The 26537-nt window shown below is 35.4% G+C and overlaps 1 protein-coding gene across 3 annotated transcripts in view; it reads left to right on the top strand.

Annotated features, from left to right (window-relative positions):
- Positions 1–26537, top strand: part of LRBA (LPS responsive beige-like anchor protein) — a 777374-nt gene that overhangs the window by 195426 nt on the left and 555411 nt on the right. For all 3 annotated transcript variants that reach the window (XM_055405330.2, XM_055405331.2, XM_088827977.1), the window contains exons 31-33: positions 8920–9050; positions 23384–23462; positions 25463–25596. In XM_055405330.2, coding sequence (XP_055261305.2) covers positions 8920–9050; positions 23384–23462; positions 25463–25596 — 344 coding nt within the window. The remainder of the gene's footprint in view (positions 1–8919; positions 9051–23383; positions 23463–25462; positions 25597–26537) is intronic.

Below are 26537 nucleotides of genomic sequence, written 5' to 3' on the forward strand. Positions count from 1 at the left end.
GCATATTCTAAATACATGCATTATAAGGGAGTTTAAAGATTAAGCAGGAATTAACTTTGCTAAATTTTATAGCTTCAGCATTAAAATTGATGGTTTAATCTAGTTTTTAAAAATTACGATATTTTGTTGACTGGTTTGTATATCATTTCATTTTTTTAAAAATTAAATTTATTTTAATTGGAGGCTAATTACTTTACAATATTGTAATGGTTTTGCCATACATTGACATGAATCCGCCCTGGGTTTACATGTGTTCCCCACCCTGAACCCCCCTCTCCCCTCCCTCCCCATCCCGTCCCCAGGGTTGGTCATCCCTTGCACTGGCCTGAGCACGCTGTCTCATGCATCGAACCTGGACTGGTGGTCTATTTCACATATGGTAATATAGATGTTTCAGTGCTATTATCAACATAATCATTAAGATTGTTTAAGAAGAATGTTAATATTACATTAGCAAGTTGCATATCAAATAATTTTCTTCTTTGTTTATTGCAACTTAGAAATCACTTATTCTTCCAGATGGTTATCTTTCACTCTCCTGCTGTCAGTATGTGCCAGCCTTTGTGGAAAAAGTGGGAATCTGTGAATTCTGGCAGACTTAGGAATTCATCTAAGTGTTCAGCCTTGACAGCTTGAGAGAGCTAACTATAGATTCCTGACTTTGTTGGTTCTGTTGTCCTAAGAAACCTTTGGCTAATGTGCTTGAGACTTTTCTTTATATTAAATTTACAGTAAATTTTCTGAAATTCTGCCTGTAAGACATATATATGAGTTACTGAATTCATTTTCAAAAGTCAACATTTTTATATAAAAACAAGCTCTACCTTACAGAAAAGTTGCCAATTAAATTTTACTTTTCCTGAACCTATTGAGGGGAAATTGATATAATACTCCATCCTTTTTGAATAGTTTATTGTGTTTTTTCTTCATATCCACAGTAAATTAATCACAGTAAGGAAATTAAGATTGATATCATACTCCCTTCAAATCTTCAAACACATTTCAAGTTTCATTGATTTTCTCAGTAATGCTCTTTTTAGTAGAAGGATTGAATTCAGAGTTGTGTACTATATTTTGTTGTGTCTCTTTTTTTCTCCTTCAGTTTAGAAGAATAGTTCCTTAGTCTTTGCTTAAATTTAATAGCCTTGATCCTTTAGGAGATGAGAACTGTTTTGTAGAATGTCCCTCAGTTTCGTTTGTCTAATGTTTCCTCGAGATTTGATTCAATTTAAAGCGGCTTTGGGAGTAGTATCACAGAAGTGGCACTGTTTTTTCCTGTTGTGTTCTAACAAGTGGCACACGGTTTTATCTTGTTACTGATGATATTCATTCAGATCATTTATTAAAATGGCATTTTCTGGGTTTCTCCACTGTTAAGATACTCCTTGGGAAGAGGTACTATGAAACTGTTGTCATCCTCATCAAATGAATTCAATACATTCAATATATGGCCTTATGGTTTCCTGTTTTATAGGATGAATTATACTGTTAAGTTGTTGTTTATCTTGATACTCAAATTGTCTCTTAAATAAGGCCAATGGGATTTCCTTCCACTTGGCTTCTGTTTTCTTTTGACATTTTCATCATAATTTCCTTCTGTCTGGTTGTTTATTTCATTGTGCCTTCTCTGTATTTCATCTCATCTCTTGATTTTCTACTTCAGACTTGCTGGCACATTAGACATCCAAGCTGGTTAAAATTATTTATATAATTAAGGTGCTCTGAACACAGGGAATATATAATTTTATTGGAAAATCTTTTTGCCATCATCCTCTGTCATCTTGTTCCTTCTCCCTCTGTCTAAAGTTTAGATCAAGTGTCCTAGAATGATACGACTGAGAGAGTCTAAATTCCAGGTAAATAGCGTATTGGTGTATGTATGATGTGTTGTTATAGATACAGTGGTTGCTAGAGTCAGATTATTTTTTCCTTTTCTTCCTTTCTTCTTCTTATTTTTTAATTAGGCTTATAGGAGTTATATATTGATTCTGGAAATCAGACACAGCTGTGTGTGAGTTCTGGCTCAATTTCTTATTAGTGGATTTGGACAAATTACCTCATCCTCCTGAGTCTCAGTTTCCTGTATGACAGTGTGATGCTATACAGCTATTAAAGCGGAAAAAAAGCAGAACAATATGTATTGGTATGAAATGATGTTGAATATATATTAATATGTAGCACTTAGCATGAAGAAATTTAGAAGTTTAAATGCCTAGTCTTAATGAGAGTATATTGTGGAGGGCATCGTGGTACAGTTTATTTGAGGAAAAATCGGCAGTTAATTAAAATTTAAAATATGCAAACTTAATTATATCTCTAGAAGTTTATACAGATGTATGCAAGTAAAAAATGTTTTTTTCCTGTAAGAGGAATTTCATAATGAAGCTAATACCTGTTGAGCTTTTACCCTGTGAAAGTGTTAAAGTACATTGTTTTAGATAGGCAGGTAGGTGGGTAGATAGACACTGTTTTTGTTCTTATTTTACAGATGAAGAAACTGAGGCATAGGCAATGTAAACAAACAGCTTAAGCTCTTGTGCTAATAAGTGGTGGAGCTGAGATTTGAGCCATAGCCAGTGAACTCTACCCTGTCATTTGGCAGTGCTATGCAAAGTGAAAAAGTGAAAGTGAAGTCACTCAGTCGTGTCCGACTCTTAGTGACCCCATGGACTGCACCCTACCAGGCTCCTCCTCCCATGGGATTTTCCAGGCGAGAGTAATGGAGTGGGTTGCCATTGCCTTCTCCAGTGCTATGCAAACGTAGTTGCAAATGAACTGGTTACATGTGTTGTTTCCTATGCATATGGTAAATACTCTGCAGCCGCTGATGAGAGAAAAGCACAACACTAGGTATTGATGTAAAATGCTGTTGAAGATATATTATTAAATGAAAAAGCAGAGTACAGTTTAGTTTGGGATTTAATGGTCTTAAAATATATATATATATATGTTTCCATATGTCTCAAAAAGTATATGACAAACTGCAATGACTATATTTTGAGGTGTAAATGATTAGGTTTTTAAAAAAATTGACAGTATTTATAAACTTGTTTAAATTTGTATTAATATTAGATTAAATAATGAAAAAAACTTGAGGGTAGGTTTTTACATTTAATGTATATTTCTAATATAATCCAAGTTGTTTCCTTACAAATTCCCCAGTTTTCATGTGTTTTGGCATTTAGTTCTTTTTAAGTAGTGTAAAAATTTTCTGTGCCTTCATGATACCTTCAGTGAGTAGTTTATGAACTTATTTAGGAAACTGCAAAGGGAATACATTTTTAGGGATTTATTAAAATAGAAAACAAAGGGGAATTTGGCAATACTGTTTTTCAGGAGGCTATTTGGAGCTTACAAGTCTGGTATGCATTTAACATATTGTCTGATGGCAAGCAAACTGCTCTGTTTTCCCCCCTCTCTTTTTCAAAGCAAGATACACCTTTTGAAAAACTTTTCATGCAGCTTTAGACCAGAGGAGTATCTTTGAGAATTTCAAAGCATCCCTCTGATCGTGTATTTATCTCTGGAATGCTGTGTCAGAAATCACAACTCTCCTCATATCTTAAGAATTATCTACTTCCAAGCAATAGCTGGAAAGTTTAGAGTAACAGCTCCATGAGTGGAGCCTTGCTGATAGGCTGCCAGGTTGTGGGCCTTTGTGGATGGCAAGGTGTTTGTGTTCATCCCCATGCCAAAATTCCTTCTCTTATCTCATTCCGAGATCCTCTCTGGTGATTAGTGGATGCCAGGGATTTATCTTGATAAAGTTCAAGGGCTTTGTCTGGCTTTTCAGCTAGATCCTTGGGGACTAAAGTACTTGGCTTAAAATGCTCTTTTCCTTTAGTGAATTATTTGCATTTTAAAGAAAATAGTGTTTCTGTGAAAGTTTATGATATTTCAGACTGATACAATTCTGAAATGGAACTTCTGAACCTTAGTGATCTAAAAGAAAATGTTGTTCTCTCTTTGTTGTTACTCAATAAAAAGAAATCTCCAAAAAAGTCTCCCTAGTTCAGGTAAGAAAAAGAAAAGTCAGCAGTGTTTATGCTTTCTCTCTGTGGAGGCTTAGGAAAGTTACTTCTTTCTCATGTGTAAAATGGGGCTCATAATATGAAGTGCCTGCCTCTCGGGTTGTTAGTATAAATAATTCCCTTATGGTGGTGGTAGTTTGGTGTAAATGTAAGTAACATAATTCATATATGTCCTTAGCATGGTGCTTTACAGATACTAATTATTAAAGTTGGTGAGTATAAAGAAAAAAAGCTATAATATGTGGAATTTTATACTTTAATATTTTGTTATAACTTGAAAGTTTGGAAACACAGCTTACATAATTAAAAGTCTTATCTGTCTTCTTATTTTTTTATGCCAAAAAGTTTGAAGTGCTTTTTCTTAAAATTGATGGCATGTATCAAAATTCAGTCAAGGATTTCAATTTAGCTAGAACCTTAAGCTGTAGGATGAAAATCATGACATTTTATTAAAATTTTAAGACAGGGCTTTACTAATTCATTTGCTCAGAGGTAAAGAATCTGCTTGTTAAGCAGGAGATACAGGTTCGATCTGTGGGTCGGGAAGATCCCTTGGAGAAGGAAATGGCAACCCACTCCAGTATTCTTGCCTGTACAATCCCATGGACAGAGGACTTAGCAACTAAACAACAACATTACTAACAGTTTAGATTTACACTTTTATACATGATAAGTATGGTAGCTTAAATATACCACTGTGTTGAAGATTTTAGTCTTTTACACAGAAAATTTATAATTTATTATAATAAAAACAGTAAAGGGAGTGAAAATAACATGAAATTTGCTTCCTACTTAATGTCCTTCTAAGTGAATCTTTGTGACTGAATTTTCTTTGTTTTTATGTGCTAAAGCATTTTTATATTAATTTCTCAGAGGTGATTTGAAACATTCATTGAATATGGAAATTGATTAATTCTATTTTTCTGTTATGTACTAAAGAAATTGCTAAAGAATGCAGTTTTTCTCTTTCTGAGCAGACTATTTTTGTATTTTAGTAATAGTACATATGTATTAATAATTTTAAATCTTGGAAATCTTTATTCCCATTGCTTATAGATTATAATATAGAATTATGTTTAAATGTTAACATAATTGTGGTGATGGTTGTACAGTTTTTGAATATTCTACCATTTAATTATATACTGTATATGAATAAATTGTATGGAATGTGAATTATATCTCAGTAAAACTTAAAGGTCAGTATGAGGAACTGGTTCAAATTAGAGGCCCTTGTTTAGATAAACCTAGAACTGTGGGGCAGTTCTGCCATCTACCTGACAAATTACTTTTCCTTTCTGAACTTTACTTTTTCAGTTTTTTAAAAATGAAAGTAATAAGTATGTTAGGATTATGTTGTGAATTGAGTAGTAATTCTTGACATACCTTGACATATTATCAGTGCTTAAGCTTAACATTCATTAATGATTTATTAAGTTTATATGATAGGATCATGTATTGTATGTATTTATTAAGTTTACAAAGTTGAATCATGCAAGAACACAAAGAATAGTGAACATCAACTTGGCTGTCTGGGGACACTTAACCTTTTAGCAAGGTTTTGAAAGGTGAGAAGGAAGATCGCTGGCAGACAGACTAAGTGGAAGAAATCTTGGTAGAGAAATAGCACGTACAAAGGCTTGGAGTTGTGAAATAATGTACATGCTTAGTTCAAGAATCATAAGAGCATATTGCAGAAGTCTGTAAGGAATGTTGCTGCTGCTGCTAAGTCACTTCAGTCATGTCCGACTCTGTGTGACCCCATAGATGGAAGCCCACCAGGCTCCCCCATCCCTGGGATTCTCCAGGCAAGAACACTGGAGTGGGCTGCCATTTCCTTCTCCAATGTGTGAAAGTGAAAAGTGAAAGTGAAGAGGCTCAGTCGTGTCCGACCTTTAGCGACCCCGCGGACTGCAGCCTACCAGGCTCCTCCATCCATGGGATTTTCTAGGCAAGAGTACTGGACTGGCTTGCCATTGCCTTCTCCAGTAAGGAATGCTGCTGCTGCTAAGTCACTTCAGTCGTGTCCGACTCTGTGTGACCCCATGACAGAAGCCCACCAGGCTCCCCCATCCCTGGGATTCTCCAGGCAAGAACACTGGAGTGGGTTGCCATTTCCTTCTCCAATGTGTGAAAGTGAAAAGTGAAAGTGAAGTCACTAGTTAAATGTAAATTCATATAAGAAGCCACACTTCAGATGTATTTGGAATGAGAATGTGTGAAAGATATTGGACAATAAATATTTACTGAACTAAGTTATAGCTATTATTCATGATTGAAAACATTATTAATGGCATTTGTTTGAAGGAACAGAAATGAGGTCAGGTTCTTTTGTTAACTGTGCCATCTTGGACGAATAGAGATTATGCCTATTATGGGACATCTGTGGTAAATTTTTTGTTGTTACTATCTTTCACCATTTTGTTAAACATACAGAGAAGTTCAAAGTATTGTACAGTGAACATTTAGTGACCTGTCACTGAGATTCTGCAATTAGCCTTTGTTTACTTCATTGTACAGTTTTCCATATAACCATCTCTGTATCCATCAGTCTTATTTTTTTATGCATTTCAAAGTAAGTTGCATGCATAAGATCACTTCAGTCTTAAACTGTTAAGGCACATAGATCTCTAATCAGAGACCAATACAGTTTTTTAAGGTAAAGTGTACATACTGTGACAGGCACAAATCTTAAGTGTGCCATTTTATGAGTTTTGACAAATTAAACGCCTATGTAACCTAAATTTCCAGTCAAGTTATCCTCAGTCTTGAAAGTTCCTTAATGCTCCTTCCTAGCTAGAGCCTGTCCGACCCTCACAGGCAATTATTGTCCTATATTTTTTTAAATATTAGATTAATTTTGCCTTTTCTAGAACTTCATGTAGGAAGTTCATGAAGGACTTAATCCTTACATCCTTAAAGGAAATACAAAGTATGTGTTCTTCTGTATAAGGCTTCCTTCACTTAACATAATGCTTTTGAGATTCATACACGTTATGTTAATCGATCAGTAGTTTATTTCTTTCTATTACTGTTATTCCATTCTATATGTATACCACCAAATTTTAATTCATTTTTCTGCTTAAAGATTCTTGGCTGTTTCCAGTTTTTGGTTGTTATCAGTAAAGCATTTCTTAATGTTATTGTATCTATTCTTTATGGACTTAAGTTATCTTGAGGAGATTTCTAAGAGTAGAATTGCCGGTACATAGGGTAGGCTTATGGCTTAAATTTCAAATATAGAAAAAGCAGTTTTACTTTTCTAAATACTAAATTCGGTTGCTCCTGCAGGACTTGGCTCTTATATGAGTAATCTAGTAATCTTGCTAGTTTCTTTTGTGAACAAATATCAGAGTAAATCCTCCATGTTTGCCCCTCTCCCATCAAAATAGCTTGCTAGCAAATAAATAGCTACAGATTTTCTTAAACAATAGGCTTGTAAAGTTTTGCCTGTAGCAGGTAATGCACAAAATACATTTTGTATTGTTTTGTGAATGTACTACCAGCACACGTGTATACACACACACACACACACACACACACACACACACACACACACGTAGAGAGGGGGTCATCCACTCCCCCTAAAGTCAATAATCTTCACGTGATATAAGCTACCATGATTTAAGCACAGTGTTTTGGATTGAGGGCTCAGGTGGCTGTTGCTTCTATTTTTTAGTGTATAGTTAACATTGGCAGTCACCCTTATAATGATGTGCCACCAGCTACCCCCAAGTACATTGAATACGCCATGCCTAGCACAAGAGAACTTAATTTAATTGGCGACGGTGTTTGCTGTCACATGATAGGCACTGAAGTAAAACAGAACCTATTTCACGTTGTGTTATCTCTTTCTGATGTAACAACAGAAACAAAATGTGTTTTCAAAATATTAGAATTATGTAATTTTCACTTCTGAATGCATTTATTGGGATCAAGTAAGTAACTTTATTTCTAAACTGAATAAAGCTGTTAAGGGAATACTTGAAGCTTGCAGTTACAATATTGTCAACAAAAGATGTGATTAAATAAATTGAATGTTGAAGACTTTAGGCTTATGGTTAACACCAGGTAATTAAAAGTAAGCACTGCTGTGGGAGTGCATTATATATCAGCTGTCCTCTTTACCTCATTAACTGGGATTTTGCATGTTTATGGAGCTAACTTCAATTAAAAGTGCCTTTTACGTTATGCCTAATAAGGTCTTTTAGTTACTATTTTGGCATAAAGTATTACCCTTTAATTGAAATTGGTATATCATAAATACCTGTGTTTAAATAGTACAGAGATGAACAAATCTGATTAGTTGATATTTTTACATCTAGCTTTTATGCGTATGCATTGTTTTTTCTTTGTAATAGTATCACAAGATAGTCTTTGAAGGTTGAAAAATAAAAATTTGATTGTATACATGTTTAAAAATTGTTAATATCTGCATTTTGTTACTTTATAAGATTTCTAAGGTTTTATCATTTCAACTTACTGGTGCTTTAAAATTCTTGTAGAAATCTGTTGAGTTTTCTGCTTCGCTTCTGAGGTTAAAGGTTACTTCTCCACATGAATGCTGTATTTGTTTTTTGTATATACCTTTGGTTATATTTTAAGTTGGATAATTAAAGATGATTTTAAATTTAAAGAATATAGTAAATATAAGTTTAAATGTTAACTTGTATTATTATATTTTCATAGAACATTATCTTGATTCTGAAAAGTAAAGAATAAATTAATGTGAATACCATTGAAGTGATTTCTTATTGAGAATATTTTCTAAATTGTACGTCAAAATAGAGATATATGGTAGAAAGAAGTTGGTTTCCTATTTTCTGTTTTGAAATTTATGTAATTGTGTAATCTTCTATATTTTAAAATCTATTTATTTTCTTTATTACAGAAGTGTCATCGTTGCAACAAAAAAATCAGCAGTCTTACCTTCCACACTTACAGGTATACCTACCAATGCTGTTAGTGTGGTTTCTTCAGTGGATTCAGCTCAAGCCACAGATGTGGGGAGAGAATCACCTGGTGAGTTTGTTACCAGTGATTACAACAAAAAAGTTATTAATCTCATTTTAGCAAAGTTTCGGATTGTTGATTAAGTAAAAGGTTTTGTAAGGCATGTTTTAAGTGATTATACTTTTGTAGTGTGTTGTTGATTATTTAATAATTTTCTGAATAAATTTGAGTAATATGAAATAAATCAAGGATTTCAGTACTTTTCCCACTTACACATAGTAGTGTATGGTTAATTGGATGCCTCTGATTGGGTGGATGAATGAGTGACAGATCTATTAAAATACTTTTTCCTCTCCTGCTCTTGAGATGTGTATAGGTAGTGGTTAGTGTGAGGAAGTTTTGGTGACATTTGGTCTTTGAGTCTGGTTATCCATTGCCCGATGTTCATGTGATATCCAGTACTTTGCTGTGTCTTGCATAGTGTCTGAATCGGATCCTTGGGAAGGGAATGCTGCCCTCGAGTCTGTCGTCATGAAGGTGTGAGTCTTGGCAGTTCAGTAACTCTTACTGCAGTTTGATTTTTGTCCCATCTCTCTTTCTATATTCCTTCCAAAGTCTTGGGTGCAAGACCTTAAATCCTAGCTGTTGATTAGAAACTTAGTGATAACACCAGGTGAACTTGAAGACTATGTGATATTAAAAAGACCAAGTTATTGAGTAGGAATTGGCAACCCACTCCAGTATTGTTGCCTGGAAAAGTCTATGGACAGAGGAGCCTGGCAGGCTACAGTCCATGGGTCGCAAGGAGTCAAAACAAATGAGCAGCTGAGCACAAACAAACAAGCGCCCACCTTAATCCAGGCTGGTCTCATCTCAGAATCCACAATCACATGCACAAAGATCATTTTTCTAAACAAAGTCCTCTTTGTAGATTCTGGGGGTTACAACTTGGGCATACCTTTGGGGCTGCTATTAAACCTGCTGCAGTCTATAAGAAAAAATAAAGACCAAGTTAAAACAAGGGGGATATTATTTTATATAAGTAGTATTTTTCTGTGTTGTGCTGTTTCATTTAAAAAAAACCCAAAACTAAAAACTAGAAAAAAAATCAATTGCCCAAAGGATTTATTCTTTCTTGTTACTGTAACATGAGATTAATGAAACATAGAAGGAATTTTGAAAGAATGAGTAGGTGGGTTGTATTAAAATCAGAAATAATGTTTCCCCTCATCTTTTGGGACATTTCAGGCCTCCTATCCACTGTTCTACTTTTGTTTGGTAAACAGGTATATCTCAGAGAGTTTTGTTTCGAACTTGGTATTTCTGCTAGCCTATTTTTCCCTTCTGTGTACTACATAGCATGTGTTCTAGAAGCAAAGACTAGGATTGTTTATTTATTGTCCCTGTTTTTTTTCCCCCCTTTCATTGTAGTTATTTACTTGTGTCAGCAGAAACATTTTTTCAAAATTTTAAATGTGATTAATTCTTTACAGCTTTCTTAGTGTTGCGTGATAGTAGAAAATGCTCACAGTAGGTTAAATAAAATATTACATACAACACTTTACATGCTGTGTAATAGTAAATATTTGAAGTATGTATGTATTTTTCATATATAAAAAGCATGGAAATGTACACTGATTTTCATGATTATTCCCATGAATTACTGGAAATTTTGATTTTCGAAATTTTTAATTTTAGTATGTTTTCCAAAAATTTATCAGTAATCCTATATTATTTTTGGGCTTCCCTGGTGGCTTAGAGGGTAAAGCGTCCGCCTGCAATGTGGGAGACCCAGATTCAATCCCTGAGTCGGGAAGATCCCCTGGAGAAGGAAGTGGCTACCCACTCCAGTACTCTTGCCTGGAAAATCCCATGGATGGAGGAGCCTGGGAGGCTGCAGTCCATGGGGTCGCAAAGTCGGACATGACTGAGCGACTTCACTTCACATATCATTTTTATACTTAGGAAAAATAGTTGTTGAAGAAAAATGTTTATAAGGAAACTAAAAGCTGCAATGGTAGTAGACAGCCTTGTGCTGTCTCATTTTTTGTTTTATTAAAACATTTAAGCAAAGTAATAGACCTTATGTTTTAGATGTTTTAGGTTATAGGAAGGGGAGGTAGAAAGTTCCCGCATTATACCTTCTTAGTTTTACCCCCTCTTCATTCCTGTGTCGTTAATATCTTGCAGTAGTGTTGTATCTGCATATATTTTTTCATCATTCATTGTCTTAGTGAGAAACTATAAAGGAAAATAAGTATAGTACTCTAGTAGAATTTCCTTCTTCTTTATTGTTCCATTACACTCTGATGTATTTTGTTTTTTTTTATTTTGGAGAAGAAGCAATTTGGTAATCTATTTTGGACCGGTTATGTAAATTTCTGTTCTTTCACCTCTATCCAAAGGCCTTAAAAAGAATCAACTGTGATTTTTCTAGACCAGCCCCCTGTTGGGAAAAAGGCAGATGTTACTAACATCTATGAAACTTTCTGCCATCTTTTAAATTCAGTAATATTAATTTCTGATAACTTCCTAGACCATATGTAGTAAGTTCAGTATTTTCATCTTATTTTGAATACAGTGCCCTTTAATTTCACTTTGTGGGGCAAATTAAATAGGATCTGAGTTTTAAAAATTTGTGCAGTCTTTGACTTATTTCAATAAAGACAGAAAAAGTGTTAAATAAAAAAATAAATAACAGTGATACAAGGGAAAGAAAAACATTCCTGCAGTCTTCAGAAGAGATAAACAGAAAGAAAGGTGATATATGGGTAATATTTAATATAAATAGAAAAAGGCTGAGTTATAAGTAATATTTGATAGAAAGGGGGCTCCCCAGGTGGCACAAGTGGTAAAAGAATCCACCTGCCAGTGACCCCTGAGGCAGGAAGATCCCCTGGAGAAGAAAATGGCAACCCTCTCCAGTATTCTTGCCTGGGAAAATTCCACTGACAGAGCAGCGTGGTGTGCTACAGTCAGTGGGGTTGCAAGGAGTCGGACATGACTGAGAACACACACGCCAGTTTGCTATTTAATATAAAACAGTATGATCAATTTTTTTCTGAAACCATTTTCCGGTAATCATTATAATGTAAAATAGTCACCCTGAAGAACCATATACAGAATTACAGAATAATTTTCTATCTTGAAGACTGTTTTAATTGTTGGATGCTGCTGTTGTTCAGTTGCTAAATTGTGTTTGACTCTTGGCAACCCCATGGACTGCAAGCTTTCCTGTTCTTCACATCTCCCGGAGTTTGCTCAGACTCATGTTCATTGACTTGGTGATGCCATCCGACTATCTCATCCTCTGTTGCGCCCTCCTCATCCTGCCCTCAGTCTCTTCCAGCATCAGGATCTTTTCCAGTGAGTTGGCTCTTCACATCGGGTGGCCAAAGTATTGGCGCTTCAGTATCAGTCCTTTGAAGACATATTTAGGGTTGATTTCCTTTAGGAATGACTGGTTTGAACTTCATGCAGTCCAGGGACTCTCAAGAGCCTTCTCCAGCACCACAGTTAGACAGCATCAGTTCTTCAGTGCTCAGTCTTCCTATGGCCCAGCTCTCACATCCATACATGACTGCTGGAAAAACCGTAGCTTTGACTGTGTGGACCTTTGTTGGCAGATAGATGTCTCTGCTTTTTCATATGCTGTCTTAAGTTTGTCATAACTTTCCTTCCAAGGAGCAAGGGTCTTTTAATTTCATGGGTGCAGTCACCGTCCACAGTGATTTTGGAGCCCAAGAAAATAAAACCTGTCACTGCTTCCATTTTTCCCCTTTCTATTTGCCATAAAGTGATGGGAACGGATGTCACGGTTTTTTGAGTGTTGAGTTTTAAACCAGCTTTTTCACTCTCTCATCCTCATCACGAGGCTCTTTAGTTCCTCTTCACTTTCTGCCATTAGGGTGGTATCATCTGGATATATCTGAGGTTATTATTTCTCCCAGCAGTCTTGATTCCAACTTGTGCTTCATCTATCCTGATATTCACATGATGTACTCTGCATAGAAGTTAAATAATTAGGGTGACAATATGTAGCCTTGACATACTCCTTTCCCAATTTTGAACCAGTCTGTTGTTCCATGTTCAGTTCTAACTGTTGCTTCTTGACCTTCATACAGATTTTTCAGCAGACAGTTAAGGTGGTCTGATGTCCCCATCTCTTTAAGAATTTTCCACAGTTTGTTGTGATCCACATAGTCAAAGGCTTTAGTTAGTGAAACACTCTGCATCCAGGTCATAGTTTACGTTTCCCCCCGCTTATTTAAATTTTGTATAGTTTATGGTGGTAGTATTTCCCAAATGGTTCCCACTGTCTTCCATTTTGGAGTAGAATTTGTAGTAGTTTCCTTTTTCTCTCTAGCTCCCATTATTTAAAAAATTAATTAATTCTGTTTTAAGTCATTGTAAGTTGTTTTTATGATGGTGGTCTTTACTTTGGTCACTTGTTTTGATATCTTTTTCCTCTTCCTTTGTCACTAGGCTCCTGTTGTTGCTTATGTGGTATCTTGAATTTAGTTTGTTGCTTCTATTCCATTCCATTGATTGCTACTGTGAACACTATTGCTTTCATAAGAAATCCTGTTTCTGACTCTCCTCAGTCGGAGCTGTATATATCCAGCGTACAGTCTGATATGTCCAGTCGCAGCACGCCAGGCCTCCCTGTCCATCACCAACTCCCGGAGTCTACCCAAACTCATGTCCATCGAGTCGGTGATGCCATCCAGCCATCTCGTCCTCTGTCTTCCCCTTCTCCTCCTGCCCCCACTCCCTCCCAGCTACAGCCCTGTTTTTCATGCTGTTGCCTACCATACTTCCCTTGTAGTCTGTTCTCTTTTCACCTGGAATCCAATCAAATAAAGAGATATTTCTGCTGTTAATATTTTTAAGTGATAGATTTTTTTGTTTTATTTTTGGTAGATCTCTTGATTTAAGTTATTTGCCCTTAAAAAGTAGGCTATTTACAGTATATTGAACCTTATTATCCTTCTGGTTCAAACAGGATTTGGGGAAAATGATTTGTGGATGAATTGATTGTTATTGTGATTACGTGCTGGGCTGGACAGTTTATTCTTATAAATCTGAGCAAGTTAGATATTAATCTTGGGTTTGATCATGGATTATTTTCTTTATTTGAAAATATAGTTAATATCTTTCCCTGTAGACAGTAAACCTTTGTGCCATGGGATGACTTCAGTCCTGAATTTTATAGCGAGTCAGCAACAAAAAATGAACTGTTCATATTCAGTAATAGTTGTTGGTTAATAAAAATATGCTTGATAGTACATTAGCAAAAATGGAAATTTCCTTGGAAGAAATCATGGGACTAGAAAACATAAAACATGAGTTTTGTACCAGAAAAGTTTAAACTATTTGGAAATTTTGATATCAAAATGTGAGTGCTGTGTTTTACGTGTGGCACAATTAAAGAGAAACTAGAACTGGATCCCAGAAAAAGAATTAGAGCTTGTCAACTTATATGAGGTCAGAGACTTTTCTGTTAAAACATTACCTCCAAAATAATTTTGTGAAAAATAAATTTGTAAATACGTTTTAAAGCAGTGTACGTTATTCAAATTGATGATCAGTTCAAATTTAGTTTGAATAATATTTCTTAGCTCTTGTAGCATTTTATTAGCAAAAACGTTTTCATAGTAAGTTGTAAAATATTCATCAGAGAACAAAGTATACCCTTTGTGTATGCATATTTGTTTATGAAGAACACTAAAAGAGAAAATAGAGGTTTTTAGAAATATATCAAAATTTATAGATTTTCCAGTTACTTTTCAGTAAAGGTTTAATTGCCCAAACTGCATGTCAAGATGCAGTTGTTCTTTATTCAATATCCTGTGGTATTTTTCAAATATATGATTGCAAAACAAATGATTGAAACAGAATTGAAGTAAGCCCAATGAAAGATCTAAATGAATTGCTCTTAAGTACTTTAAGTGCTGAGTGTTGCTAATTTGCAAAATTCAATAATCATACCTTTATTAGAATATTAGGCTCTGTATTCTTTTTATCAGAGCCATGCATATTATTGATATGAATTAGAATGTTTATTTTTAATGTCGAAAGAAAATACTTGGTTCTTCACTTTATATAATGTTTGACCCAAGAGGCTTATCTTTACTTATTCAGTAAAAGTTTCTTTTATTTAATGAAGTGTTTAAACTGACTTGTAGACTGTCCCTCCTTGAACTGGTCTGGAATGGGTTGGGAGGGAGAGAGGGAGAAAAGTAGAGAGGATGCAGTTGAAAAATTCAGTGTTTAGGGATTAAATATTGGCATTTGTTTTAATGAGGCTTTATTGCAAAGGACATTATTTATGTAGACCCTTAGGGATCTTGAATAAACAATTGGCTATTCTCTGGATAGATGCTAGACAGATGATCTATTTACATTTTCCTTTTTGTTCTTTTGAGTGTCTGGAAAAATGTCAGTTTGAAGGAGACAGTTTATCAGTGTAAGGGTAATGAAATGATAAGTCAGTAGCATTTCACAGGTTGGAAGTAGCTTTTGAATTTACATGTGTGATCACTTGTTGAAAATATTTTTATTGTTAAATTAGTTTAAAACAAATTTGTTGTAAATTTATGATTAATCTGAGCTGAAAAAATGCAGAGTGTATTTGGAAGTTACGTTTTTCTGTCTAGTAGGAATGAAGGACACCTGGTGTGAATTTTGTGTGTTTTTTTTCTTTTTCTTAAAACTGTTGTTGATTGATTCATTTATCTTTCTCCATAATGTGTCTTCTTGTGATTTAAAAAGATTAGTTAAAGAAAATCTCTTTCTGCTGTAGATCACAATAAAAAATGTAGGTTTGAAAATTGACATTATTTCTAGGGTAGTATCAAGGAATTATTTTTGTTACTTTTTTTTTTTTTTGATCCCTCAATGCTCCTTGTCTTTTGCAAATTTTGATATATATTTCAGCTTATTAAAATCAGATTCAGTTTGGACAGTTAAAGCTAATGTTTTAAAGTACTTTGTGAAGCTTCATACATTTTCTTGAGACTTTTTACTGCTGTCTCTGTTTTTAACTAGATTGTGTTATGCCCTGAGTCCGGTCCCCCCATACTGGTAGAATAAGACACTCGCAGCAATGCAAAAGCAAGAATGGGGTTTATTTCTAGCTCGAGCTAGGGCTCATGCCTCCTCCAGCGCAGTGGAGTGGGACAAGAGCCCCGAGCCCAGGTCACAGCGGTTTTTATAATCTCAGGTTACATAAGTACCTATTTCTGTTCAAAAGATCAAGCTGGCAGAAGCTCATTGGCCAGTTTATAGGCGCGCGGGGTTTTTCTGGGGGATTTCCCTTTTTACTCTGATTGGCTCGACTTTTGGCGCCGGCGACTTTTCTAGGGAGGAGTTTCTTAATTTTTGGCGCCGGCGGGATCTTCTTAGGGAGGAGTTTCTGTGGACTTAGCCTCCACCCTCTCTCCAGGAAATCAAAACTTAGGCCTAAGCAAGGTCTCAGGCCTATCCTGGCTACTCAGATGTTAGGGCTCCTAACAATTGAACCTTATATGTTCCTTTCTGTCAACTTCAGAAAAGCTCAAGAAAAGATGCCAATTAGTCCTTTTAGAGAAAATGTCCAACATACTGTAAATAAAGATGGTCTTTAAAAACTATCGCTAAAAACAGCTCAGAAATATTTCATTAATCACTGGTAGCAGAAGTCAGTGGCCAACCATGATTGAATGATCATGATTCAATGCTGTCAGGAATCTAGAAAATCTCAGGTGTCATTAACTGAGTGTAATAACAGTGTTTGGTCTTTGAAGTACTTAACGAGTGTTATGTGAGAATAGAAGGATTGGTCCTGACAGAACTAAATATTTTCAATTTCACCTTATCTTGCCTTCCAGTTTGAAATTTTATTTTCAAAATCCTAGACTGGAAATCATTTGGCAGTGAAAATATGGGAATTGATATATGTACTTTAAAAACTTTGTCAGTATGAAAAAAATGTATACTTTTAACTTCATTTTAAAATCAGTCCTATGCATTAAGATAGATTCTATTCAATTTGTTAGTTTTTTATGTAATGATAGTTAGCTCTGTCTTGAGCAGGGTGGTGAGTATGGCAGGAAGGTCAGCAAGTAACTGTAGTTTTAGAAAAAAAAAAAAGTCAACTCTAATTATCAATGGAAGGGGAAGAAAAGGTGTTGTGGAGAAGAGAGATTCACTCTGGATAAGTTCATCTTGTAGGAGTATGCTCACTCTGAGAGCTAGGCTGGGTAATTATCCAGAGGGTAACTGTGGGAAGATTACTGAAGTACCCAGTCTCCAATAAAACAGTCCACATTTCCAAATGCTTTTGTTTGGCTGAGACCTGTAATCAGAACTGTTGATTATTGATCAAATTCTGCCTAAAGACCAATCATGTTTCTCAGAAGGTCAACTTGTTCCAGATCTTTACTATTTCTTAATTAGTTAAAGCTACAAAATCCCTGATTAGAGCCTGGCTTTGTTTACCTATACCCAGAATTAACTTTGCCTGAGTTGACTGAGCAAGCTGAATCCAAGTGCCTGGATAAATTGAAGTAATCCAGGAAATCTTGGGAATGGTGTGAGGCAAGTAACAAGCTGTGGAGGATAGTGACTAGATTTACCAGATGTTTATGGCTGTTTGTTTTTTATATCAATCTAATAATGAAACTGTTGGCAATCCTCTTTTTATAGCAGTGAAATCTGGGATTGGGTTCTAGATTTTTCAAAAGAATTTACCTTTCATCTTAAGTTTGTATGGGGGAATTTGTAAAGGTACTTCATTTTATAAGCTTCATCTCATTTAAGTTTCCCGTGCTTAATGTCACATGAATAACCACTGAAAAATTTGGGTGTCTTTTCAGCCTCAAGTACAGACTAAAGGGAAACATGATAACTTCCTTTCAATATTTTAAAGGTGATGCTAGAATAGAAGAGTAGGAAGGGAAACTGTCACTCATTGTATGTTTACTGTGGTATAGGTTCTAAGTACTTTAATCCTTGAAATAATTCTGTGACGTATCTATCACTGTTAATTTTGTAGATGAGATAAGTAAAGTACAGAGAGCTTAAGTAACTTTGCCCAAGGTCACACAGTAAGTGACAGAATCCTTTCTGTTTTCCCTAAACATTTATTCTATAACCTCTTAAGGGTAGTTGTTATCAAACAAACTGACCTTATATTGGTAGAGCTAGGATTCAATTTGAAAATGCTTTGGTTGTGGGTGGTTGATGAGTGGAATCATAAAGAACAAGATTCCAATAAAAATACTCAAAAGATCAGAACAGTCAGTTATGTTTCCTGTCAATTGGGAAAAATATATTCAATTTTATTAATAATCAAAGAAGTGGAAATTACTTTTTCATTCTTTAGGGCAATTTGACACTGTGTGAAAGTGAAAGTCACTCAGTTGTGTCCAACTCTCTGTGACCCCTTGGACTGTAGCCTTCAAGGCTCCTCTGTCCATGGAATTCTTCAGGCAAGAATACTGGAGTAGGTAGCCTATCCCTTTTTCCAGGGGATCTTCCTGACCCAGGGATCAAATGGGGGTCTTCTGCTTTATAGATGGATTCTTTACTAGCTGAACTACCAGGGAAGCCAGTGTGTATCAACAATTAAACTTTGGGCTTATTGACTTTAGGAAGTTACTTCAAGGATATAAAGGAGTGCATATAGATTTATATAAACATATTACAAAACATTGTTTATTGTAAAATATTGGGAACAACCGAATGAGTGTCCCTGAATTTGGGTTGATCTGATATTTCCTCTTGATTAAAATCATTATATTTCTCTGCTAGGACTATTCTGGGACAGAGAAGGAAAGAATCTAATCATACGGTGCACAATTTTGAATTGTTAAAATGCTTGACAGTGACCACTTTCATCACTTGATTAAAGTATAGCTGCCAGGTTTCTATATTGTAGAGTTGCAATTAATGTGTTTTGTTGAGATATACTTTGAAATTCTTTAAATATCCTATTTTCCAGATTGTTAATTTTATCAACAATCAGTTTATCGGTGTGGCTTCCTCTTTTATTGAATGTGTTATAATCAGTTACTGTTGCTATTTTCATGCTCAGATTGTCTTCATCTTGGTAGGTGTGAGTCCCTTTAAGCTGGCTCCTTTGCCACCGTGACACATCCTGTCATTCCTTGGACATTTCCTTGCCTTCTAAAAAACAAAAGTGATGTTTCAAGTTCATTTTGTGCTTTTCTTCCACAGATACTAAATCAACTGTTTCTGGTGTGTTTATATAGTGGGGTATAGTACTTAGAAACCAAGGTGCATACAGTTAGGTGTTAGATGGTCTCAGGTCCTCTCAGTGGTCAGGTTAGGGACTGTACTATATAGATATGTATGTTGATGAGAGTATATGTTTTATATACAGGCATGCCTTGGAGACCACTGCAATAAAGTGACTTACAAAGTGAGCCACATGAGTGTTTTGTTTCCCAGTGCATATAAAAGGTATTTACACTATCCTATAGCATTATGTCTAAAAATACCATGTGTATACCTTAATTGAAAAATAACTTATTATTAAAAATGCTAACCATAACTGAAGCCTTCAGTCATAACAGTTTTGCAGTAATAACATCGAAGATCACTGATCACAGATTACCATAATAAATATCATAATAAAAAGAAAAAGTTTGAAATATGAGAATCACCAAAATGTGGATGTTTAGATGTGATGTGAACAAATATCATTAGAAAAATGGTGTCCATACACTTCCTTGCTTCAGAGTTGCCACAGACCTTCAATTTGTAAAAAGCACAATTTGTAAAAGAATGCAGTTATTGTGCTTCACTTTATTGTGATTTTCGGATATCGTGTAGTTTAAAAATATTTCTAAAAATTAAAAAAAAATTTCAGCAGATTGAAAGTATGTTGTAACTCGATGTTGTCAAATGGAGTTTTATACACTGGGAAACCAAAAAATTAGTGTGACTTGCTTTGTTGTGATATTTACTTTATTGCTGTGGTATGGAATTGAACCCAAAATATCTCCAAGGTATACGTGTCCTCAGATGATATGCTTATATTTTATAACTGTTTTTCCTCTAGTTTATATAATCTTGAGGTTGTAGATTGTCAAAACAATGAATTCAGAGAGTTACTGCATTCTTCCTCCTTTAGTCATTTACCAAATTACAGACTTGATTCTGTTGCTTTCCTGATTTTATCCAGTTTTCTCACAATTAGGTCTCAACTTCTGGTTAACTACTTGTTAAGATACCTTTGTAAAATTCATTGATTTAAGAGATGTTATCATGTGGAAGAATGTGCATCTTACCATGATGAAATAGATTGTTACAGAAAATAATTCTTACTTAGAGATTTCTTAAATTCTGTTTCTTTTAAAATAAGCCCACGATTCCTATCTTTTCTCTGATAACTTTGTCTAAAGTCCGTATCAGTGTCCTCCAATCAAGATCCTAGTAATAAACCTTTGTTTGAATAAATTAATTCAGTGAGGGAGAATGTACACAATGAGGAAACTTGGGATGTCTCCAGGAAAACGATTTATTAAAGTATTTGAATTTGTGTGTAAGTGTAGAGAACAGAGTCCGGAAGGATGTGTTTCCAAACTGCCGCTAGTGGCTGCCTTTGGAAAAGGACTAGGACTTGGAGGGCTTGTACAGAACATTTCTGGATTTAAAAATCAGGATGCATCCATGCATTGGGTAAATAAAATAATTGGAAATAAATGATAATTTGAGGGCAGGGTAGTGGAAGTGGCCTTTCTTCTGAATTAGGTACTGTCGGGACGCATGGGTAGTTCTCTGATTTTAGATATCCTAATTAAATCTTATCTAGAGTCGTGGAAGACTTGACAGAGGCTAAAGCTCTAATTGGTAAAGAAATAACAGGCTTTCATATTAGAATTTGGGATGTGTGACCATCTTTGTTACTTGCCTGGAGTTCATGTTTTGGCATTTTGGGATGTGCTTACAGAGTGGTATTTTATGTTGGTTCATCATGGTCATGACGTGGCATTGTTTGATGGTGCCGTTTTATGAAATTGTTCATAGTCAGCACAAGAATACCGTGACCTCGCTGTAGGTTCTAAAGCCAGCCCTCAACCACACTAGGGCCTCATTGACATTACAGGGCCAGCTCCCAAATGTCAAAGAGGCTACTTTTCTACCTTCTCACCTACTCCTACCATCTTGCTTTCTACATTTCTTCTTCTATTTCTCTCTTATCTGTCTTTCTGTCCACACCACTTTGTCTACTTTAGGTGTTTCTAGTGTGCCCATGCCTGAAGTTTTAAGAATGGATCGAAAGCAGCAGACCTCTGATAGTGCATCCTGGTAGATTCCAGAATTCTTCTAGCCTCTCTTCCCTCCCTGTGTGTAAGCTTTGGATTTTTGTTTCATTTGCTTCAGTATGTCTGCTGCCTTTCTTGATCTGTCCCTCTATAGAATTGTGATGGGATTTCAGTCTGCTCTGATACTAACTTGGCGTCCTTTTAAGACATTGTTTTTAGAAATGGAAATTTCACTTCCTGGACTGCCAGTGCAAGCAAAATATGTGCATCTCCTGTGCGTATACCCTCCACGATGTTAGGATGCCGTCCCAGCTGAGCCCCAGTGACTCTTGTGAGCCTTGTGTTGGAGAGTGGCATTTAACACCGTGTTTGTCCTTTCTTTTCCTCTTTCACTCTATTATCAGTCTTAGAAAATGACCCTTCTGTTTCTTCAGGTCTTCCTTCTAGCTTAAATTAAATGCTTTTCTATCTCATATGTTCTGATTCTTAATTGGGAACTTTATTTTTCGCCTGCTTTGGTGAACTTTTTGGAATTCTTCAAGCCTCAGGAAATTATCATCCAAATTAGTCTTCTGGACTTTTTCAAAACTTCCTTGATTGTGTGTTGTCCATTCTTTGACTCTGTCAGAGTTAATTTCCTGGTATTTATTTTTCTCTTGCCAAGTAAAATTTATAAGCACAGTTATTTTTGGAAAACATAAAGAAGTTAGCTCTTGTATGGGGCAGGATAGTGTGAACAATTTGTACTCTAAGAGGGTGAGTTGGCCATTGAACAATACAGATAAACAAAAATAAGGATATCTGGGAGTGTTCATTGGACAGCAAAATTAGATCACATGATGGAAATTAATTTTATATAGTAGTTTGAACAAAGATAGGGACATAAAATTATAGGAAATGGAGAGAGAATTATATAACAGATGGGAAGAATGACCTACTAAAATCTGGGAGATGGTTTGATTAAGGGAACCATTTCTGCAATTATAATTTGAGAACCTTCTATTGTGTTACTTTATCTAGGTGTTTGAGAGAGATGGATGAAAAGGTGAGATCTCTGCTTTCAAAAAGATTAGTATACGAGGGAAAAGAACATTTAAAAAATCAATTGAAATGTAGTATGACAAATACAACATCAGGTTATGTCCTAATTACCGTGAGGACATCCATGAGGGAGTGTATGTTTTGCTTGCATCACTTAAGAAAGATTTCTCAGTTGATCATTGCATAATGTTTGCTGAACTAGACTCAGAAGCATTTAAAGTATAGAGCAGAAGTTATTTAGTGACTGCATAGAGACAGTTTTCATGGTAATGAGGTATACCTATTTAAGCTAAATTTGTAAATTAGTGGTTTCTCCTTTTTGCTTCAGTTTTAATAAGTTTCTACTTGTGTATGTCCTTTGCTATTTGATATTGAACTGATTGAATCATGATCCCAATTGAATGATTCAGAATTTTCTATTACTTCGTCAGCTGATGGTTGCAGAAACTCCTTTATGTGATAATTATATATTAAATGATTCAAGAGAAGCCTCGTTAATTGGTAGATTTTAATGTTATCCAAATTATGTTGTTGTTTAGTCTGTAAGTCATGTCTAGTTCTCATAACCCCATGGATTATAGCCTGCCAGGCTCCTCTGTCCATGGGATTTCCCAGGCAAGAATGCTGGAGAGGGTTGTTGTTTCCTTCTCCAAGGGATCTTCCCTACCCAGGGATCAAATCCACATCCCGCATTGCAGGCAGATTCTTTACCAATGAGCCACGAGGGAAGTCCCATCAAATTATAATAGGCATTAAAAATGTAGTGGGTGTGTGCGTGCTCAGTCATGTTGGACTCTGCGACCCCATGGATTGGAGCCCTCCAGACTCGTTTGTCCATGTGATTTTCCAGGCAAGAATACTGGAGTGGGTTACCATTTCCTACTCCAGGGGATCTTCCTGATGCAGGGATTGAACGCACATCTCTTGTGTCTCCCGCATTGGCAGGCAGGTTCTTTGTTAACTTTGCTATCTGGCAAAATGCACCTGGAAAAATGCAATATAGTATTTTTTTGTGTGATTTGGTATCAGGATACCTTTTTTGTTTGAACTCTTGTTTATCCCATAAATGATTATTTTCTCTTACAGGTGGTAGATCATCTAATGCAAAATTACCTGCAGTTCCAACGGTTGGTTCAGTTCCACAAGACCAAGTTTCAAATATGAGGTATTCAAGCTATTAATTTAGATATTTGTGATTTATTTCTTTTGATAACTCTTAAAATATCTAGCTATAATTTTTTTTAAAATTTACTTTTTTTTAAAAATGATATTTAGAGGTTTGGGAATATTTTTAAGTTCTTTCTGAAAGAAGATGAGGTGTAAAAGATTCCTGAGAAGTAGCTGTTTGGGATCAATAAATGCTGACTGGATAACAAATATTTAATTTCACAGGTAGTTAGTAACTAATGGCTTTGTGTTTCATATGATTGTAGATTGAACATTGGGAATTCATTGTTCTTCTTCCCTAGAAATGCTGAAATAAGTTTATGTTGATATTGAATTATAGGTAGATTTTCACTGTCTGTTATCTTGTCTAGTTAGGAGTATGTGTTTCAAGTTCTAATTTAGAAGGCTGTGAATATATTTCACCACTAGAGCCTTTGTGGCTAGAGTCTTTGATATATGCCTTACCACAATCGGAGAACGCATAGCATTTTACAAATAAAGGTACTTGGCTGCTACAAGTATAGGCTTATAGTTGTGATATCATCCAGGGATAAGAGGCTTCATGAGATCAATGGAGAGAAATAGTATTATGTGGAACACCTAGGAAGAGGTAGTTGTTGACCACAGAAGTTTCCAGCAGCTTACCTGTTGATAATTTCAGTAGCATCTCTTGTTGCCAGTATAAATAGGAAGTAGTCTCTGTAGGAATAGTAAATAAGTGGTGACTGTTTGTATACATGTTTGGTTCATAAGTTAGAAAGTGAAATTCCTGAAATGCAGGGGGCCTTGTTTTTAAAACTCATTCAGTTCAGTTCAGTTCAGTCGTTTAGTCGTGTCCGACTCTTTGTGACCCCATGAACTGCATCACGCCAGGCCTCCCTGTCCATCACCAACTCCCGGAGTTCACTCAAACTCATGTCCATTGAGTCAGTGATGCCGTCCAAACATCTCATCCTCTGTCATCCCCGTCTCCTCCTGCCCTCAGTCCCTCCCAGCATCAGAGTTTTTTCAAATGAGTCAACTCTTTACATGAGGTGGCCAAAGTATTGGAGTTTCAGCTTCAGCATCAGTCCTTCCAATGAATATTCAGGACTGATATCCTTTAGAATGGACTGGTTGGATCTCCTCGCAGTCCAAGGGACTCTCAAGAGTCTTCTCCAACACCACAGTTCAAAAGCATCAATTCTTCGGCACTCAGCTTTCTTTATAGTCCAACTCTCACATCCATACATGACTACTAGAAGAACCATATTCTTGACTAGATGGACCTTTGTTGACAAAGTAATGTCTCTGCTTTTTAATATGCTGTCTAGATTGGTCATTTAACTAATTAAATATGTATATATGTATACAGTTGGATATGGATCCAACCAACCTCAGATTGAAAATATTGAAAAAAAAATTTGAAGAGAGTTCCAAAAAGCCAAACTTGAATTTGCCTCACATTGGCAACTATGTATATATGTGTATGTGTGTGTATATGTATATATCTGTCTGTCTATATATATGCATAGTCATGGTCAATAGAAAATTAAAGATTGATAAAATTAGATAAAAGATTTGATAAAAAATTTTCCATAAAGCAAAACTTGAATTTGCCTCACATTGGCAACTATTTATGTATAAACACATGTGTGTGCATATGTATATATATGCATGATCATGGTCAATATAAAATCTGATAGAGGATTGTTAAATTTTGATAAAAAAGTGTTTTTGGTTGTCATGGGGCCAAAATCAAGTGCTCTCTACTAGCCAGTTAAGACTTCTAATAAGAGCTGATGTTTGGAATGGTTGTTAGCTAGGTTGTTTGTGAGGACTAGGGGTGGCAATGTATAGTAGGATAAAAATGGATATTCCAGGCAGAAGGAATGATGTATGTAGCAGTAATGAGTCATTAGATGATTTTCAGTTTTTCACGTAATTTACATTTTTACGGAAACTCACTTTAAACATTAAAAAGTTGATCAACAATAATTAATAACTTCTTGCCATTAGCATTACAGAGAGGCTCGAACATGCTTTGGAAAAGGCAGCTCCTCTTCTGCGAGAGATATTTGTAGATTTTGCACCTTTTCTTTCTCGGACACTTTTGGGTAGCCATGGACAGGAACTGCTTATAGAAGGAACAAGTAAGTCGTTTTTCTTTCTTCACGTATGTATTTAAATTTCAGAGTTTAAAACTGAAATGAATAACAAAAGAGGCATGAGGTTTTATTGTTTTCGGCCTTTGACAAGGCTTCTCATGGAGTCTGTACATATCTTTTAAATAATATGGCATGGCTGATATTCTAATCTATTCAAGGTTTTTTTAATCACTGATTTGAATGAGATTTGTATGCAGCAGGTTTCTTACTGTGTGTTTCAGGGAACAATAAAAGTAAACATTGAATGCAAGAAGTAAGAAATGTTTAATACATTAAAATTAACCATGAAAATTGAGAATTCGAGAGACTAGTGTTAACAGCAATAAGTGGTGTATTTACCTGAGATTTTACCTGAATTTGAGATCTATATAAACAACAGTGTATTGCCACATGTTATGAAACTGAGGAATGCATTATTAGTCTTTACTAGTGGAGTTCTGTTTTATGAATAAGGAGAAAAAGCAATAGTATTTTCTCTATCTTGCTTGTATCATACCTCGATTACTTGATCTTTTCTAGGTAGGGTACTTTGAGATTCTGTCAAACTAGTGTAGAGAAGTAAATTGCTTTGCAGATTGGAAACCATTTTTGGAATGGATGGAGAAAGTATTGGGGATTTTCTTTTCTCTTTTTTAAAGCATGAAGCGCTTGTCAGATTAAGTGTTGTCTAATATTCAAGAAGTTTACTCAACCAAGTGAAAGTTGACTTACCCTGAATTTCTCAAACAATAGAAATCAGTTCAATAGAGATCAACTTTTCAAACAATTAGATTTATTATTTGAGCTTAACAGACTGACTTCAAAACACCAATCTTCATTCCCGTAACTAACATTTTTTAAAGGAGAAGCTAGAGGACTTTCATCAGTGATAATGTCAAATTGATCTTTTCATTCAGAAGTGTTTGCATGTATGTTCACTGAATCTG

The sequence above is a fragment of the Moschus berezovskii genome, chromosome 19 (genome assembly GCF_049115385.1).
Source record: "Moschus berezovskii isolate FMDL1 chromosome 19, NW_MosBer_1.0, whole genome shotgun sequence".
NCBI lineage: Eukaryota > Metazoa > Chordata > Mammalia > Artiodactyla > Moschidae > Moschus > Moschus berezovskii.